At 42.7% G+C, this 19,968-nt stretch overlaps 1 protein-coding gene across 1 annotated transcript; it reads right to left on the bottom strand.

The window, feature by feature from the left end:
- Positions 1-3,500: 3,500 nt before the first annotated feature.
- On the bottom strand, positions 3,501-3,834 carry LOC308621560 (small ribosomal subunit protein eS27-like). The gene has a single exon (XM_081242198.1). It carries the CDS (start codon positions 3,817-3,819, stop codon positions 3,568-3,570), a length of 252 nt encoding a protein of 83 aa, XP_081098324.1. The 5' UTR covers positions 3,820-3,834; the 3' UTR covers positions 3,501-3,567.
- Positions 3,835-19,968: the final 16,134 nt, after the last annotated feature.

Raw genomic sequence — 19,968 nt, forward strand, 5'->3', positions numbered from 1 at the left:
GGCCGACGGAGCGGGCGCGGGAGCGGGAGCCGGAGCTGAGGCGCGGCGGCGGCCCTGGCGGCGGGAGCGGTGGTGCTGGCGTCGAGAACAGCTCCGCGGCGCCGGGCGCTTCCTGCAGCTGCGGGATCCGCGGTTCCCGGGGCAACGGCGGGCGGGGCTTGTGGGCGGGGCAAGAGGGGGCGGGGCTCCGGGCTGCGGGGGAGGAGAGGGTCGTGGGGACCCTTCCCCCACAGGGAATTGAGTCACGGGGAGCAGAAAGGCCGTCCGGGGCCCCCAGCCCTGAGGGGTGCGGTCAGAGTCGTGGGTGTGTCCAAAAGAACCTCGAGAGGTCAGTGGTGGCGGCGCGGCCCCGGCGGGGAGCTAAGGCGAGGCTCGGGAAGGAAAGGGGGTGGAGGGGGTCAACGTAGGCGCTGGGAGGACTTTACGGGGCCTCCAGGTGCGGAGCAGCGCTGCGCCCGCCAAGGGCCGGCAGGGACGGGCGGGGCCGCCGCGCCCGACTGGCAGGAACCGCCCTCGGCCTCTTGGCGCAGAATCTGCGAGACCGCAGGGGGCCCGGCCTTACTTCATTCCCCGGGGCTGCTCCCCCCGCTTTCACCACTTCCCCAGCGCACACAGCCCTCCCCGCGCCGCCTCCAAACCGTGGCGCCCAGACACCCGCAGAGGAGCGGGACTGGCTAAGTAGTGACCTTGCGTCTGCGCAGCGCGCCCCGAGTCCCTTGTCCTTGGTGCTGACCGAGAGCCTCCCCTCTCGCGTGCCCTTCCCGGAGGGCGGAACCGGCCGCACCGCTCAGAAGTGTCTGACTGTGGCGCGCGAGAGCTGAAAGAGGCCTCGGGATCAGAGTGTCTAACCCTGTCGCTGAACCGAGGAGGAAACTGAGGCCCAGACAGGCTGGACTGGACCCCAGTGGGTCACTTGACTGCCAGCCCAGAACGCTGTCAGTTTTCTGAAAGAGCAGTTCAGAAGCGCAGGTTCGAGAAGGCCCTGCTCGCGTTTACTACCGAGCTCTTGGTAGTTTGACAGCCAAGGAGGTCAGGCTCTGATGAGGAAACGCAACCCACCTCGTTCCCCCGTCCCCGACCTTTCACAACCTCCACCTGTCTTCAAGGTGGCCATGTGAGAAAAGAAAATGGGACCCTCTTGGATTAACAGTTTGGCAGATTTTCTAGGGCACACAAATATAGTTTTGTAAAAGCTGGGCAAATAAGAAAGTAGAGACTGCACATGAACCCAGCATGGAGGTGCCACAGACTGAGCAGCCAGGGGCTGATAGAAAGTCTCCAGTGAAGACAGGAGCCAAACTGCACAGCCTCTCCCAGTCTCGCTCAGACACAGGAGCAAGTGTCAGGCGTTTGTGCTTTAGGAGATGCCTAAAATCCATGTGGCCATCACAAGAAATCACTGAAATCCAGACAGATCTGCATGCAGCGGGGAAATTCATACCTCCAAGCGGACCCAAACAGTTATTACATTTCCCTCACACCTGCTGTCTTCTAGCCCAGACCTCCTCTTTTTAAAAATCTTAATTTTGTGCCACACCAGCACCCTCTGCTGGTACTTGTCTCATCAGTCAGGTGTTTCTTCCACTTTCTGTGCCCCTGGAGTATGCATTCTTTCCTGAAACTAACTTTTCTTACCTTAAATCCTGGAATAATGGACTAGTACTGCTCATTCCTTTCCATCAACACACACACACAACAAATGAAGCAAAATGAAGTGTAAGAAAGGTTGTGAGCTAATTAAAATCACACTTCTGTTTACTATATTTTTGCCTAACCACCTCTCTTGTGGGTGAATTTCATATCACTTTGAAATATGGAAGAACTAGCAGTGGTTTTATTTTTTGGATGCTGATTTCTGAATTTTCCAGCTAATATTGAACTTTTAAAAATATATATATTCTCGGGCTTCCCTGGTGGCGCAGTGGTTGAGAGTCCGCCTGCCGGTGCAGGGCACACGGGTTCGTGCCCCAGTCCGGAAAGATCCCACATGCCGCGGAGCGGCTGGGCCCGTGAGCCATTGCCACTGAGCCTGCGCGTCCGGAGCCTGTGCTCCACAACGGGAGAGGCCCGCGTACCGCAAAAAATAAATAAATAAATAAATAAATAAATAAATAAATAAAATATATTCTCTGTCTTTAATCTTTAAAAGGCGTATTATGAAAGAGATGATTCAAGACCATTTTTCTCCAAGCTAAAAAGGAAGACTAAATCTCCCAGCCCCCTTGGTTATAAGAGGAGCTATGTGATTAGTTCTGAACAATAGAACATGGTATTATGTGCCCTGGCTCCAAAACATCCACACAGTAAATACCATGCAAGTGTTCACTATTATTATTGCTGTTATCACTCTCGGAGAAGTGGGTCTTTTCTTTGCTTCTGAAGGTTGATTTGGTACTTGGCTGACAGTTTCCAACCATCTGCAAGACCTCCAAATACCTAACCAAAGAGTCCAACTAATATATTATCATGTCTTATTAACCGAAGTTATTAAAATAATGTTGGCTCTATGTTTAAATGAAAACTAAAAGTTCAGTTATCCAGACCTTTGGTTCATATTATTCCAAACTTACAGAACATCAAATCTTCCCCCTAACCCACCTTATTTCCTTTTTTGATAGAGACCCTACTTTAATAAATCAAGGGCAAAATACCCAAATAATGTGTCTTTGCTGTGATTTCAGCAAAGACTTATAGAATTTCTCATGATCCCCTTATGGAGAAAGTGGACTTGAAACCGTTGAACAACTGTAGTCTGAATGTACTAGTCAGTGAATCACTACCAGGTTAGAGGAAGTTTTTAGGGAAATGCCATAGACTCTCAAAATTTGGCAGCTAATAAAATTCATACCAGAATCAAGATATAAAAATATTTCAACCAGTTAAAATGCTGAGCTAAAATAAAGAAAATGGAATATTAATGAACGACCGTATGTTTGGCCTTAACTGCTATTTGCCAATATTTCTACCTCTACTGCTTCCAAGAACTTCTTTGTAGGATTGTACTTTCCTGCCCTCTTGAAGTTAGGTGTAACCACGTGACTTGTCTTGGCCAATGAAATATGAGGGGCAATAGCATACACCACTTCTAGACGGAAGCCTTTAAAATTCAGCGCATGACTCACGTGACCATGGTGACCATCAAGATTCCAAAAGGTGGAGCCGGTGTCCCTGAGGGAGGGCAGTGTGGTGAAGCAATGGGAACCTGCAATGGGCATGTGGTGTAAAACATAAACCATTGTGGTTTTAAGCCACTGAGCCCCAGCGGTGTTAAAAAACTCCAGACCACACACAAGAGAGTGGCAAGGCAAGACTGACTGTTCCCACTGAGCCATGCAGCTTGACCTGCTATCTCACGTGTGCTATTCCTGCGAGATAGAAGGCTGGATCCAATTCGGGATTCCAGGGCCTCTGAATTGGATGGAACAGAGACATTTTAAGAAACAATTTGGCTCATTTTTTTCATGGATGTACTCCAGAGTTATAACTCAACTGCAGCATCCTTTTTTTTTTTTAATCCAAAATGTGTTTATTGGGATGGTTTCCCATTCTTCTTGATTCCAGAGGCTTTTAGTGCTGCTTCCGTCTGAAAGAGCACCCTTCTGTAAGCCTTGCTTTTCCTCCTGTAGGCTGGCAGAGGACGGTAGAGCAGCCAACACACAAAACTACTGTTTGTGCATGGCTAAAGACGGTGATGATTTTATAGCATCCTGGGCATTTCCCATCCATGAAATAGGAATTGGGGCTCTGCACCAGGCGCTTCTTCTTGTGTTTCCTCTTCTCTTCTGGAGAGGGATGAAGGAGATCCTTTGCGAGAGCCATGTTCTCGTGGGGAGGTCGTCACTGTCAGAAAGCTGCAGCATACTTTAGATGTTACAAAAATGTTTGTTACAAACCAAGGCAAACATAACTGTCTTTATGTCTTGCTTTTTTGTCACAACAGGAGAAAAACACCTTCCCAGGCCAGCCCAGGTTCGTGGGCAGCCATTTGGGAAGCACTGGGCTCAGGGAGAGTAACATTCCTCCTAATAATGAGGTTCCTATGCTCTGTGACCTCCAGAGCATATCCTGTGGGAATGCCAGCCTGATACACGGTGTGATGATCCATAGACTAAGAATCTCATACTTAGAAAAAACACAAAAGTTACCTGGTTATCATCTCCCAGAGTTTGAGCTAAGATCCAAACAGGAACGCCACATGGGGTGATATACCACCTTCAGCTCACCTGGAGTTCCACAGGTGCTAACATACAGGCATAGCGCCTTTCATTGCACTTCACTTTACTGTGCTCCACAGATACTGCGTTTTTTACAAATTGAAGATTTGCGGCAACCCTGCTTCAAGCAAGTCTATTGTTACCATTTTTCCAACAGCGTTTGCTCACTTCCTCTCTGTGTCACATTTTGGTAATTCTTGCGATATTTCAAACTTTTTCATTATTGTTATATTTGTTACAGTGATGTGTGATCAATGATCTTTGATGTGACTACCATGACTCACCAAAAGCTCAGATAATGGTTAGCATTCTTTAGCAATAAAGTAATTAAGGTATGGACTTTTTTTTAGCCGCAATGCTGTTGCACACAATAGCATAGTGCAAACATAACCTTTATATGCACTGGGAAACCAAAAAATTCCTGTGCCTTGCTTTATTGTGATATTCACTTTATTGTGGGAGTCTGGAATGGACCCACACTAGCTCAGAGCTGTGCCCCTGTGCATCTATTAATGACTTAGCACCCACCTTCTCCCCCAGAGCACCTAAGCTTTCTGCAGTCATTGGCAAGTTGGACTCTTCGCCTTGCTCTGCACCCAGAGGTGCCTGTAGACGGTGACATCATCACTGCTCACTCTTCCCACATTCAGTTACCCTCTAAGGTTATAAGGGAACATTCTTGACCCCTGCAAAGGGTAGGTCTGGGTGCCGGATTGAAGCTGGAGTCAGCCTGAAAGAAAAACTCAGCCACACAACCCAGACAAGGAACACATTGCCTGGCGAAAATGTTCTGCCATAGAGAACAGCACCAAACTGCCTACTCAGACCAGAACAGTTGTATCAGGACCCATGATGATGTTGGGCAAATCAGACTCTTTGACCTTCAGATGCCATGTGATACGGAGACAGAAATACCTGTGTTGGAGGATGTCATCCAGGGGACGTGACCGCAGGTTGACCTGTGAGTTGAACCCAGGCAATCAGAGGCTCCTCACCCCCTCCCGTCCTTGGAATGTACCCTCCACCCACCCCCACAAGGAGCTGTTTCAAGGAGGGAGACTTGAGAGAAGAAGGTGTTGTTGAGACCATCTGGACTGAATACGTGACTAAACCTAGTTAAGGCCTCTGTATCAACTTTTAAGATTCTGGTGGTAGATACAGGGATCTACTTTGTCTTGCGGTGCCCAAGATGTGCCTCATATATAAGTTCCTCACTTATTAACGCTGCCATCCACCAATCTGAAGTGGTCTGCCTCGCTTCTCTGTCTTGCCTTGCCCTCTGTGTTATAGGGCCAGTTTCAGATTTCACCCAGAAAGTCGCTGAGATTTTGAACCAACACCGTACTTTATAAAGATCTTGGGAGAATTCAATGGGATGGTAGTGGTGATGAGTAGAGTATGTACTGGGCATTAATATTAGTGTATTTTACATATTATCTCATTTAATCCTAATGCCAGCACCATGAGGTAGAAACTAGGATTTGTGCCCAATTTTAAAAGGACAAAATTGAGTTGCAGTGAGGTTAAGTAAAAGGACCTCTGCCCAGGGATGCAGTACATGGTGGGTCCCAACTGGCACCAACTCTTCGATGTGGTCCTGTACAGGTGCAAGCCTTTCAGAAAACTTGATGAGAAGGGCTCACTGCACTGGGACCAGGAAAAAAAAAAAAAAAAAAGGTCTAAAGTCACCCAGCAGGTAGAGTGGCTGGGAGTCTGGAGGAAGAGTCTGCACTTTGAAGCAGTACTCTGCATCTGCTATATGAATCTCCTGCAATGCAGGGCTGATACTTGGTAGATGCTGCAATACGTGTGTGTGTGTATATATATATATATATATATATATATATATATATATATATATATATATGTATATAATGCACATATGATGTATGCATCATATTTATATGTCTATATGATGTATGTTTCATATATGGATATTTGATGTGTATTATGTGTGTGTGATGTGTCCTGTGTCTATAATTCATACTGTGTGTATACATACTGTGTGTATGTATCATGTATATGTATGAGTGAATATATGGTATGATGCACAGTGACTGCTGGACTTTGGTTTATTGTTGAGGGAGGCTCTTGAAGGTTTAGTTTTGTTGCTCACTTGCGTTCCTTGTAAGGTGCACTACTGCTCGTGACTTGTGGAATTATAGGATGTGAAAATGGGATGGGACTTTGACAATCTTTTCTGAAGAGGAAGATGAAGCACTGAGAAAACAAACCACTGCTCCAGGCTGGGCAGCAGCAGAACCTGAATGAGATCCCAGTCCTTTGAATTCCACAGTTTATGCTCTTTCAGTAAAGGCTCATACTGCCTTTCCTCCGCTCCCAGTGTTTCCTACATAAGAGGCAATCAAATCAAAAGGCAGTGTAAAAATGTAAATACCAAGTACATGGGAGTTTTAAGTGCCTTTGAAGAGTCTTCAGAAAGAATAAATATGATTTGCCTACATTCCAGTCACAAGTACCAGAACTACTATCTTACTCCTTTAATTAGTAGCATCCTTTTTGTAATTCATCATTTAAGTGTTTTAGCATATATATCCAGGGTATTTTACTCTGAATTATCCTTGAAAAATTCCTAAATGCTGTGTTTAAGATATGTTCACATTTGCTTTCTTCCCTGTACACTTGCCCTGATTTGAATTAAACTGCTATTCTAGCAGCTGTTTAAAACAGTTTTAATTTCTTTTACATTACTACTCTAATATTGATTTGATCTAGGGCAAGTTAAATGAGAAGTCTTGAATAAAAAGACGGCAAGGAAGCATATCTTCCCTCTATAAATATTTCATGAAGCACTTTAACTATCACCAAATGGAAATCAGATCTTTTCATGAAAACTCCTGAGAACATGAGAACTATGTTAAACTCAATAATTGCTTTTAGTTCCAACTCTTTGTTATTGAGAGAAATGCACCATACTGGAATACAAGACTGTTTTCAAGAAGGAATCCACATCCACTGGCTTGAAAATAAGGATGTTCAATTCAAGACCTTCCCTTTGCTCCTGAATTCACTCTGGGACCTTGAAATAGAACACCATGAAATAGCTCTAGTGCATTCCCCAGTGGCAATTGCCCACATTGGCTTTGCTGACATAAAAAAAAAAAATTCCTGCTTTTATTTCCATATGGAAGATGTTTTTCTTAATGACTTAAACAAATTAGGAGTTTATTCTCCCACATGAAATGAGTCTGGACATTGTCAATCCAGAGCTAATAAGAGTTCTCCTGATGACCCACACAAGTATCAACAGAGAAACTTCCTATGTCCACTGCAAATGCAGCTAGAAGTATCCAAGCTGGATTATTGCTAACTCTGCCTGGGGTGAGTCTGTTGTTTTCTCCACCTATCACCCCCCCTTCTTTTGGTAACTGGGTCCCAATTTTGCTTTGGGGGAACCAACCCTATCCAACTCGGAGTTCATGAACTTCAAGTGAAACTGACCCCAAGAAAACATAGAGGAAAATCTTCTTGACAGTGGTCTTGGCAATGATTTCTTGGATATAACGCTAAAAGCACAGGCAACAAAAGAAAAAAATAGACAAGTAGGTCTATGTCAAATGGAAAGGCTTCTGCACAGCAAGGGAAACAATCAACAAAATGAAAAGGGAACCTATGGAATGGGAGAAGATATTTGCAAGCCATATATCTGATAAAGGGTTAATGTTCAAACTATATAAGGAACCCCTGCAACTCAATAACAACAATAATAACAACAAAAAATCCAAATAACCCAATTTAAAAATGGCCAGTGGTATTGAATAAATGCAGTTCTCAAAGAAGACACACAAATGGCCAGCAGGTATATTAAAAGGTGCTCTAATCATTAGGGAATGGCACATCAAAACCACAATGAGATATCACATCACACCTGTTAGGATGTTTAGTATAAAAAAATAGATAATAAATGTTGGCGAGGATGTAGAGAAAAGGGAGCCCTGGTACACTGTTGGTAGAAACATAAATTGGTATGGTCACTATGGAAAACAGTATGGATGGTCTTCAAAAACATAAAAATGGAACTACTGTATAATCCAGCAATTCCCCTCTTTTGGGTATATATCCAAATGAATTGAAATCAGGATCTCAAAGAGATACCTGAATTCCCTGTGATCATGGTAGCATTATTCACAATATCCAAGACACAGAAGCAACCTAAATGTCCATCAACAGATGAATGGATAAAGGAAATGTGTATATATATATAATATACACACACACACATATACACACACACTGGAATATTATACAGCCTTATAAAAAAAAGGAAATCCTGTCATTTGCTGCAATATACATGAACATGGGGGACATTATGCAAAATGAAACAAGCCAGACACAGGAGGACAAATACTCCATGATACCACTTATATAAGGAATCTAAAATAGTCAAACTCATAGAAGAAAAGAGTGGAATGCTGGCTGCTGGGGACTGAGGAGAGGAGGAAAAGGGGTGGTATTAGTCAAAGAGTACAAAGTTTCAATTATGCAAGATGAATAAGTCCTAGAGATCTACTGTACAGCACAGAGCCTATAGTTAACAAGTCTATATTGTATACTTAAAAATTTCCTGAGAGTAGTAGCTCTTATGTTAAGTGTTCTTATCAATAATAATAATAAGAGGACAGGAGGAAGCTGTTAGAGGTGATATATATGTTTATGGCATAGATTGTGGTGATGGTTTCACAGATATATACTTATCTCCAAACTCATCAAGTTGTGTACATTAAACATGTACAGCTTTTTGTATGTAAATCATACCTCAATAAAGTGGTTTAATAAATCAATAAATAAGAAACTGACCCCACCCCCAGATCCAAGAGTGGTCATGTGATCTAGGCCTGAGCAGTCCCCTGGTAACAGAGATCAGCCCGTAGCCGAGCATATGATCCCAGTCCCATTCTTGTTGTTTTTAATAAAGTATATAAACCACTGACACTAGAACTCAGCAAAGGTAGCAGACGCATACAAAAAGAAATTGACGTAAAGATCCTTAAAGCTCAGCAAAATAATCCAGCAAACGATTTAAAAATTAATATATAGTGACCATGTAGGGTTTATTCCCCAAATAAAAGCATGATTACATATCATAACATCTACTCACCTATATTAATAGATTTAAGAAGGAAAAATCCTATGATCTTCATGAATGCTGAAAAGGCATTTGATAAAATTCAACATAAATTCTTGCTAAAACTCTTAATAAAATGAGAAAAAATGGGTACTTTCTTATAATACAATGTATCTATCTCCACCCGAAAGTCAGCACCGTGATTAATGAAGGATTACTAGACGTGACCTCATTAAAGATGAAAATGAAACAACACACACCATCACCATTATCATTTGATATTCTTCTTGAGGTATTAGGCCAAGCAAGTATTACAGATATAAAATTGGAAAGGAGGAAAAGCTATCATTCTGTGAAGACAATATGGTTACATGCCTAGAGAACCCAACTCGAATTATATTACAAACAATAAGAGAATTCCATATAATGTCTGGGTACAAAATAAATATATAGAATCAAAAACCTTCATATCTACAAATGACAAGCAGCTAATAGATATAGAAATGGGGAATTCACATTTACATTAGAAACAAACAAAAACCTAGTAATAAACATAACAAAAATGTGAAATACCTGTTGAAGAAAACATTAAAGTATTACTGAAGAACACGAAATAGACTTGAACAAATATAAAAGCATATCATGCACTTGGATAGGAAGACTTAACATCATAAAATAGAAATGCCCCTAAACTAATCTGTAAATTTAACACGATAAATTAGTTCACCAATGAGATTTTTAGACAATGGAATTAGACAAGCTGTTTTTAAAGTTCACAGGAAAAATAAACAATCTAGGAGATCCAGGAAACTTCTGAACAAGAAGACAAGGTGAGATTAACTTGACTAACAAAACCTAAAACAAAATTACAATAAAAGGTGTGGTCCATTGAATGCATGGAAAAATTTATGAAGCAGACTAGGGATTCCAGAGATAGAACTAATTTTTTTTTTTTTTTTTTTTTTTTTGCAGTACTTGGGCCTCTCACTGTTGTGGCCTCTTCCGTTGTGGGGCACAGGCTCCGGACGCGCAGGCTCAGCGGCCATGGATCACGGGCCCAGCCGCTCCGCAGCATGTGGGATCTTCCCGGACCGGGACACGAACCCATGTCCCCTGCATTGGCAGGCGGACTCTCAACCACTGTGCCACCAAGGAAGCCCAGAACTAAATATTTTTGAGAATTCAGTATATGCTATGAGCTGGATGAATTGCTCAATAAATAGTATTGAAAAAACTGAGTCACCACATGGAAAAATAATAGTATTGAATAGATACCTCACAAGTTACACCTAAATAAACTCCAAATGGACCGAAGATTTAAATGTAACCAAAAATTAAGCCCCAAAACAATAAGACAAAAAAGAAGAAACCAAGGCAGAGTATTTTTATGATCTTGGGAATATGACACATATCCAGAAGCCATTTGAAGAAAAGATCAAAACATTTGTCAACATAAAATTACAAAATTTCACACGGCAAAAATCACCATATGCAAAGAAAAAACACTGAGAAAAACATTTGCAACTTTTATCTAAATCAAAGGACTAATTATCACCAGTTAAAAAGTACCTCCTAAAATGTATTCTACAGGACACTGGTTCCTTTGGATATTAGCAGACTGGTTGGATAAATACTCACAAGTGATCATTTTTATTCCACACAGCAGGAATGTGCATTTATAATTTTAATAGATATTGTCAGATTGCCCTCCTTATAGAAATTCTACCAGTTGACATTACCACCAGAAATGTGTAAGATTCCCTGTTTTCCTCTCCATCATAAGATTCCATCAAATTTTTTGATCTTTGAAAGTCTAACAGGTGAAAAAAAAATCTCAGTTTTCAAATATATTTCTCATCATGAGTCAAGCTGAGCATCTTTTCATATACTTCAGAGACGTGTATTTCCTCTTCTGTAGACTGATTATTGTGAGAATCAGGACCATCCACCTTCATACACAGCTTGGACCTGAGTTGAAACTACCTTACCCACACACATATGTGTCCTACAATCTGCAGTGTAGACTCTACAGACTTCATTATTCCCTTGTCTTCCCTGGCATCACTTTACTATTCCAGGACATGCCTTTCCAGGCAAATAACTTGATTATCCATTAGATTATCCATTACAGAAACTTCCCAAAAGACCCATCCATTCTTTAATTAAAACCACCAACAGGGGCTTCCCTGGTGGCGCAATGGTTGAGAGTCCGCCTGCCGATGCAGGGGATGGGGGTTCGTGCCCCGGTCCGGGAAGATCCCACATGCCGCGGAGCGGCTGGGCCCGTGAGCCATGGCCGCTGAGCCTGTGCGTCCGGAGCCTGTGCTCCGCAACGGGAGAGGCCACAACAGTGAGAGGCCCGCGTACAGCAAAAAAAAAAAAAAAACACCAACAGTTCAAGCCCTAAAACTTTGCCTCAAAATACTCGCCTTGCTGTTTCCACCTATCCAAATCCTGGTGTAGCACAAGTCTTACCCAATCCTCGTTAAGCCCCTGCATGGAAAGACTTGCCTTAAACCAAACTTCAGATTCCCTGCAGGATCCAGCTTTGCCTTTCCCCTTCTGAGATATTGCCAACACTCTGCAGCGCAATAAACTCAGTCTCGGAGCCACTACCTGTTCTACTGTGTTATGAGTTTCTTCCGTATTTGTAGGAGCTGGTTCATGAAACTGAAGTAAATCCAACCCAGCTTCCGGAACACGGGCAAGAGGAAGCTAGAGAAAACCAGGGTGGTGGGCCACGACGTGGAGCTTGGATTTGTTTTTTCTTCCAGTGGGGAAGCCAGGGAACTATACGCTTGAATTAGCATCGTAAGAAGATCAGTGTGGCTCCAGTGCGGATGCAGGGACCGCCAAGGAGAGCAGACGGGGGAAGCGACGGCGAGTAGCTTAAACTAGGGGGCGGTGCTGGAGGTGGGAAGAAGTGGACAGTTTGGGGTGTACTGCGGCCGTAGAAGCAACAACGGATGCACTGGCCACGGGGTATGATTTAGAGAGAGGAGTCAAAGACGACCCCCAGATGTGGGTGCTGAACAGCTGGGTGTTGCCATTTCCTGGGGTGAGGCGTCGGGGAGAGCAGTAGGGGGGTGTTTGTGATGGAGGTAGAGAACTAGATGCTTCAGTGGGGCCACCTTCTCAGGCAGCGCTGAGTGACAGGTGACAGGGTTGAGCTAAATAAGGGCAGAGAGTGATTCAAGAGGGACGGAAGTGATGCTAAAGATTGACTTCTATCTCATATCCCGTACATGAGGTGTTTTGTTATCTACTTCTAATTATTTTATCAGTAAAGATAAATTTGACACCCGAATTGCTATTTTAAACCCAGAAAATCATTTTATTTTATTTGGTACATGTAGTACTTTCCTATCACACATTTCCAAAAATAGCACCAGAGTTTGGACTCATGTCCTTACCGGGCAAGTCTTGTACTCCTACCGAAGGGACAGTGTGTCCCGTCACATATTTGTTAGAAATCTTTTCAAAGGCACTAATGAACTAAGAGGATGCTGATTTTAAAACAAAAAAAGAAAGAACGAAAGAAATCTAGAAAATGTTAGGCTTAACTGTTCTCCGAGTAAAATCAGCAACTCAGAAGAAAGATTGTGCACATTCTATTTTTGCTGACAGTGCACACGAGAGAGCACATTTATTTTATGGAAACTAATTAAATTACAAGGAAAATCTAAGGGGCTGGTACCAGGCAGGAGTTTTTCCCTGTGAGCCTCGAGAGCTCCAGCTCTCCTGGGCTGACGTGTCACTCTCCCTGGTCATTAGCTGAAGCATTAGGTCCATGTCACCATCAACGTCATCACAGCATCATGTGACCTTTTGTGTGTCGGGGTAAAGCGTAGTCCCTAGCATTCTTCAAAGAACGAGCTGTGAATATTAAAGGACATTCTTGTAACTGTGAGCCATACCAACTGCAATCATTTTTCTCAAGATTAAGCCAATTTATTTAGATGAAGATGTCACAGACTGATTAAAAACTACTCAGTAGCAAAGCTCCCATTTGCTGCTGAGATGAGAATTAATAGACACAAGCCAGACAACATTTATATATGCATGACAGTTCATCAGGGAGCGCAGCACAGGCTCAGTCATTTTTCTGAATGTACAAATTAGCCCAAGGTAAGCCCGCCCCCTCTTCTACTGAAAACTGCTTGAATGAATGCTCATAAGTGCAGCTCTTACTACACTGCATTATAAAGCTCTCAGGATTTTGTATCACCATCCTGGTTATCAACTATGATGAATTTTGGAAATCAAACATTTAGGAATGCTCACCACACAATCCAGGGTCCACAGGATAGTTTTCAGTTCCAGAAAAAATAGATTTTTTTTTTGATGCTGACTCATGCTTATATTCTGGGAGTAAATCCCAAAGGACCATGGATGGAACTAAATGCTTCAGCACTGTGGGGTCTGAGTGGGGCTCAGGGATGGTGGCAGGGGGCACGTTACCGGCTTCCAGCTGCAGAGGCAGGAGCTAAAGGTGAGGCAACAGGCAGCATCCAGGGACAAACAGTCCAACCAAGGGGTCAGCTCAAAGGGACCCCAGCCCAGGTGCAGGGGTTGGATGAGAACCAGGGACTTCGGGTGAGGCAAGATAAAGAGCCTCTGGGCAGGCTGTTCAGCGCACGGTTCTACTGCACTTCTGGGTGTTTACAAACCTGCAGACATTTTGATTCTCTCCAACAGAGCGATGCCTAGAAAAGACAAACGGTAACACTGGTCCCAACTTGGGTTTTTGCTGAGCAAGAGAATGTTTGCTTTTTATTTTAAATACTTTTTAAAATACACGATAGAAAGAACAGGATATGATATCGCTTGTATGTGGAATCTAAAACAAATGGTACAAATGAATTTATTTACAAAGCAGAAATAGAGTCACAGATGTAGAAAACAAACTTATGGTTACCAAGGGGGAAAGAGTGGGGCAGGGATAAATTGTGAGATTGGGATCAACATATACACATATATGACATATATATAAAATAGATAACTAATAAGAACCTACTGTTTAGCACAGGAAACTCTACTCAGTACTCTGTAATGACCTATATGGGAAAAGAATCTAAAAAAAAGTGTGTATATGTATGTGTGTAACTGATTCACTTTGCTGTACAGCAGAAACCAAGACAACATTGTAAATCAACTATACTCCAATAAAAATAAACTTAAAAAAATAAAGAAAGAACATGACGGCCATTCCAAAAGCCTGACATCTCCTGGAGAATGGAGAATGTATCAAAAATACACATCTAAATACTGACCTTTCTCCTTAAAGAGAAGAAATTAGCAACAAGTTTACCATAGAGTCCTGGATTTATGGAGCCAGAATTTGATAACTTCTAGCAAGTAAAATCAATAACATATATCCATTAAAAATTAAAATTCCAACTGCAAAGCACAGTCTTAAAAAATAAGAGGGAAAAGAAAAATAAGAGGAGAATTCACTAAAGGGGATATTCAAAGGGCCAGTAAATACATGAAAAGAGGCTCATCAGCATTAGTCATCAGGGAAATGCTAATTAAAACCAAAATAAATAATATTACACATTCCACCAGAATGGCTAAAATTAAAAAGGCTGACAATGACTCGTGTTGACAAGGATGCAGGGAGGTGGGGTCTTGCAGACACTGCTGGGGGGCTGTAAATTGGTACAACTACTCTGGATAACTTTTTAGTAGTACCTGCTAACGTCAAACATAAACATACCCTGTGACTTAGCAATTTCACTGCAAGGTTTTACTCACATCCCACAGAAATGCAGAGCAAAAGCAGCAAAACAGGGCTTCCCTGGTGGCGCAGTGGTTGAGAGTCCACCTGCCGATGCAGGGGACACGGGTTCGTGCCCCAGTCTGGGAAGATCCCACATGCTGCGGAGCAGCTGGGCCCGTGAGCCATGGCCGCTGAGCCTGCGTTTCCGGAGCCTGTGCTCCACAACGGGAGAGGCCACAGCAGTGAGAGGCCCGTGTACCGCAAAAAAAAAAAAAAGCACCAAAACACATGTTCATTGCAATTTTATTTGTAATAGCCAAAAACTGGAAATAACCAATATATCCATCAGGTAAATAGATGAACAAATTATGGTGTACTCATTTACTGGAATAAAAATGAACAAATTACAACTCCATGCAACAACATAATTGAATCTTACAAAATATAGAACAAAATTAATACATAATGTTAGAAGTCAGGATAAGGGTATCTTTCGGGGACGGGAGTAGCTGACAATGGGAGAAGGCAATACCAGCATTCTGGGGAGCTGGTGTTGCTTCAGTTTTTATGCAGATCATGGTTACATGGTACGTGAGAATTCACAGAGCTGTGTCCCCTTATGATTTGTGCACTTTCTCTGTGTGTTTGTTTTACTTTAATAATACGTTTTAAGTTTAAAAAAATAGGAGGAAAACTTATAAAGAGCAACTTCAGGAAAGCCCCAGTGACTACAACTTTTTCCTTACTTGTTGACCTGAGTCTTCAGAACCAACCACTGGATTCATTCCTTTAAGCTGTTTCTCTATACAACGTATATTAATTCAACAAATATTTATGGAGGGCTTATTATGGGCCAGGCATTGTGCCAGAATACAAAGATGAATAAGATAGGTTGGAGAATTCACAGTCTAGGGAAGCACAACTGCTTTCTCATCCCACACTCTTCTGAACATTTTACACACATCTTCTCATTTAATTCACATCTTCTCTTTAATTCTCTCAGGAGCTCAGTCCGTACGTCAGTGGCAGAGGTCGTAATCAAACCCAGTTCAGACGAACTGCAGAACAGATATCTTCCTTGTACACCAGGCTTAGCAATGTGTCGTGTTTACCATGGTAACTCTTGCTAACCCACAGCAGACATGACTAATCACCAGACGCCTCACTCCCTGGCTTTGATGTGGCCTCCCTTGACAGCTCACTTGACAATCGTGATAGAACAATGAGCATCAGCCCACTGGGTGTCACTTTTCTGCTATTCTTGATACTTTGTTACTTTGTGCCTCTTCATTTGAAAATACTCTTATCAGTCATTTGCCTCTGGCTATGAATAGAGCATTTGAGGGTATACTTGGACCCAAGAGCAGGGCAGAAAGCATGCGATCAACACAGGTCTAGAGCTTTCAGGGGGGTGCTGCAAGATGGCTAAGGCCCTGCAGGGAACTTATTTAACCCACTATATTCCCTCAAGTAGAATTAGCCTTGGTGATAAACAGTAGGTTGATAAATTAATCCTCCTGGAAATATAGGGAGACTGAAAGCGATCCCAAGGTCAACAGTGTGAATTTCAGCTCATATTATGTGCAAATATTCTGTGGTGTTAAAAACTCAACTCCTGATGTCAGCAGAACTCCCGATCAGTTCTCAAGTAAGAGGATTTACCAACATTCTTTATTTGTGCCCTTCACAGCCATCCGTCTTTCATTATTAATGTTGGTGACAGTGACCCATCCTATCCGTGTGTAATCTGAATTCAGCAGAGTGAGAGGCTGCTTCCTTCCTCTAATGAGACACACCATGCTCTGTCCCCAGAAGAAAAGGCCACGATGGGGGAAGTTGCTGGGCCAGGACATTTGTTCCAACACTAAAGGTAAACAGTAAAGATGCCACAGCTCAGTGTGGGATTCAGTAGTTCTTTTGTTTCGTTGTGCATACAAAAGGGAAAAATACTTCCAAAAAATAAGTTCAAAAAAAAGTTTCAAGCCATTACTACTTCACTTTAAATGTGGGTTGCTATATTTTGCAGGCTTCTACCTCATAGAACTTTAGAATTTCTAGCCAGAAATACTTTAGACTAGCTCATCAACCTTGTTTTCATGGACATTAAAACTGAAGCAGAAGGGGCTTCCCTGGTGGCGCAGTGGTTGAGAATCTGCCTGCTAATGCAGGGGACACGGGTTTGAGCCCTGGTCTGGGAAGATCCCACATGCCGCGGAGCAACTAGGCCCGTGAGCCACAACTACTGAGCCTGCGCGTCGGGAGCCTGTGCTCCACAACAAGAGAGGCCACCATAGTGAAGAGGCCCGTGCACTGTGATGAAGAGTGGCCCCTGCTCGTCGCAACTAGAGAAAGCCCTCGCACAGAAACGAAGACCCAACACAGCCAAAAATAAATATAAAAATAAATAAATAAATAAAAGATTACTATTAATTAAAGAAAAAAAAAACCCTTGGATGGTAGATAGCTCACATAATCTGTCTCTGAACTTAAAAAAAAAACTGAAGCAGAAAGAGGGACTCACCCAAAGAGATGCATGACTTAGACAGAAGAGCAGGTTCCTGCCTTCGGACTTGCAGTTGTGGACGAAGAAAGTTGCCTGCCATATCAGTAAACAAAGATGTTATGGCCATCATGCCATCAGCCACTGCAGCCAATGACCCCTCTCCACAGTGTACCCTGAGGGAATTCAGGATGGAAAAAAGCAAGATACTGGCCCTAGATAGCTAACGTGCATTTCAAAGGAGTGATTGCAGTGAGCCCTGACTCTTGCATCTTCCCATAAAGAGAAAAGCACTAAATTCATTAACTTGATTATGTCTGGTTTTTCTTTAATTAACATTAAAGAAAATTTAAATTAATTTAAATTTAATTAATCTTTTGATGCTGACCACCTGGTTGTTGCTGCAAAAACTCCTATATACCCTGGCTCCTCCCTTACCTCTTTGGAAACGTCCCTCAGAGCTATCTGAGAGGCTGTCTCCCGGGCTTAAGTCCTCAGTATGTCTGCTGAATAAAACATAATTCTTAGCTTTTAGAGTGTGCTTTTTTTTTTTTTCAGTCAACACAGTCCAGGAGCCTCTACACCTCCTCTTCTGTGATTTTCTAACCATGAACAAACCCACATGTGCATGCACGTGTGCACACACACCACCCCCAATCTACAGGGAGGAACCTTTCAGGAAATCTGGAAAATAGGAGATCTCTGTCTTTAGTGCCTCCGTCTTCTTCCTTTTCATTCTGACTTCTCACCAACCCCCATTTCCACGCTGGTCAAGTGCTCATTCAGAGAATTTCCTTCTGGCTAAGAAGAGAAACAACTGGGTGAACTCTACCTATCTTTCTTACAGTTATGTGCATTTTAAAACAAGAAGTCAGGTAGAGTTAGTTACACACACACACCATCCCCGCCAGAAGAACAGCTCCCTAAGGGTGGAATTTTAGATCTAAGCAAGGAATTTATTGCAGTCAGCCCTCCATATCCAGGTTCGGCATGGAGAGCCAACTGTACCAAATCATCTTATATAAGAGACTTGAGCATCTGCGGATTTTGGTGTCCATGGGTGGGGGTCCTGGAACCAGCTCCCTGTGGACACCAAGGTACTTTTACCGTGAGGTGGGGGGAACTTTCTACAGACTGCTCCTACCTTGGTCTACAAGTTAAACCATATTCACACCCACAATGTTGTCTCTCTCTCTCTCACTCTCTCCCCGGCCCCCTCCTTTATATATACACACACACACACATGCACACACACACATTTATTACCTAATCACTGTAGAAACATTTCTGAAATTGTGGAGTAAGGACCTCAAACAATCCACTCCTCCATGAAAGCAATGAGAACACTGGAAAAATTGTCAAAAACAACATTTGTTAGAACTCTGGAAATTAACCAAAGGTGTGCAATCATCTGAGGAACACTTATTCAAGAAAACCTGCTGAATCTCAGTAAGAACAATGAACCTTATATTTTTCCTTGCCCTAATCCCATCCCCATTTCCCCAGCTGCATGGTAGCCTTGAAAACTAACAGCCCCACAACTATGATAGATGTGAAAATGGTCAGCCTAGCAGCCACTGGAGGGAGGAAAGAGGGTCTGCAGCTCCTCAAAGCCTATCCTCAGAGAACTGTCACTATTTGACCTGCCTAGAAGCATCCTGAAAAGTGCTCTTCTCAAGGTTATCATTATATGACCTTATTCAAAACTCACTCTATTCAAACAACCCTATTCCCAGGGCATTTGTAAACCAACAAAAAACAATATGTGTCCGTTGTTTAACATTTCAGCTGCCTGAGATAACAATAACACTTGGGACTGAACAAAAAACTTTTTAAAAGCTGGGAAATGAGATGCCCATGGGGGGCTTGGAAAAGCTCTGACATATTCCTGGGGATCTGGAAGACTGTATGCATTTGTAGAGCTGTGCACATGCCCAGGAAAGACTTGAAAAGGCCCTAATCACTACCCTCTGGCTGACTTTGAGGCTCTGCATGAGCCAGAAGTGAAGCTAAAACAGAGTAGTAAACTGCCTGCCTGAGAATTGAAGGCATGTCCCAATATATATACATACACATAGAGGCCCCCGGCAAAGACTGAGAGACTTACCATTTCATGCATTTAAAGAAACCTGTGTCCAATCATTAACTGCCCATCAAATTAACCAAGCAGAGACTTCAGTGGCCACATATGACCAAAAATACAGATTATACAGAATTAGCCCAGAAAAGCCACTAAACAAACAACAACAACATCTAACAGCAACAACAACAAACTCTGCAAGGGGGGAAATAGGATTTATGATATTATTAAAACTATCCAATTTTCAACAAAAAAATACAAGACATGCAAAGAAACAGGAAACTATGGTTTATACACAGTGGGGGGAGGGAGAGTAGTCAATAGAAAGTTAGACATCTGACTTGTTAAACAAAGATTTTTAAAGAG

The sequence above is a fragment of the Mesoplodon bidens genome (assembly GCF_964165515.1).
Source record: "Mesoplodon bidens genome assembly, chromosome: 8".
In the NCBI taxonomy this organism is placed as follows: Eukaryota; Metazoa; Chordata; class Mammalia; order Artiodactyla; family Ziphiidae; genus Mesoplodon; species Mesoplodon bidens.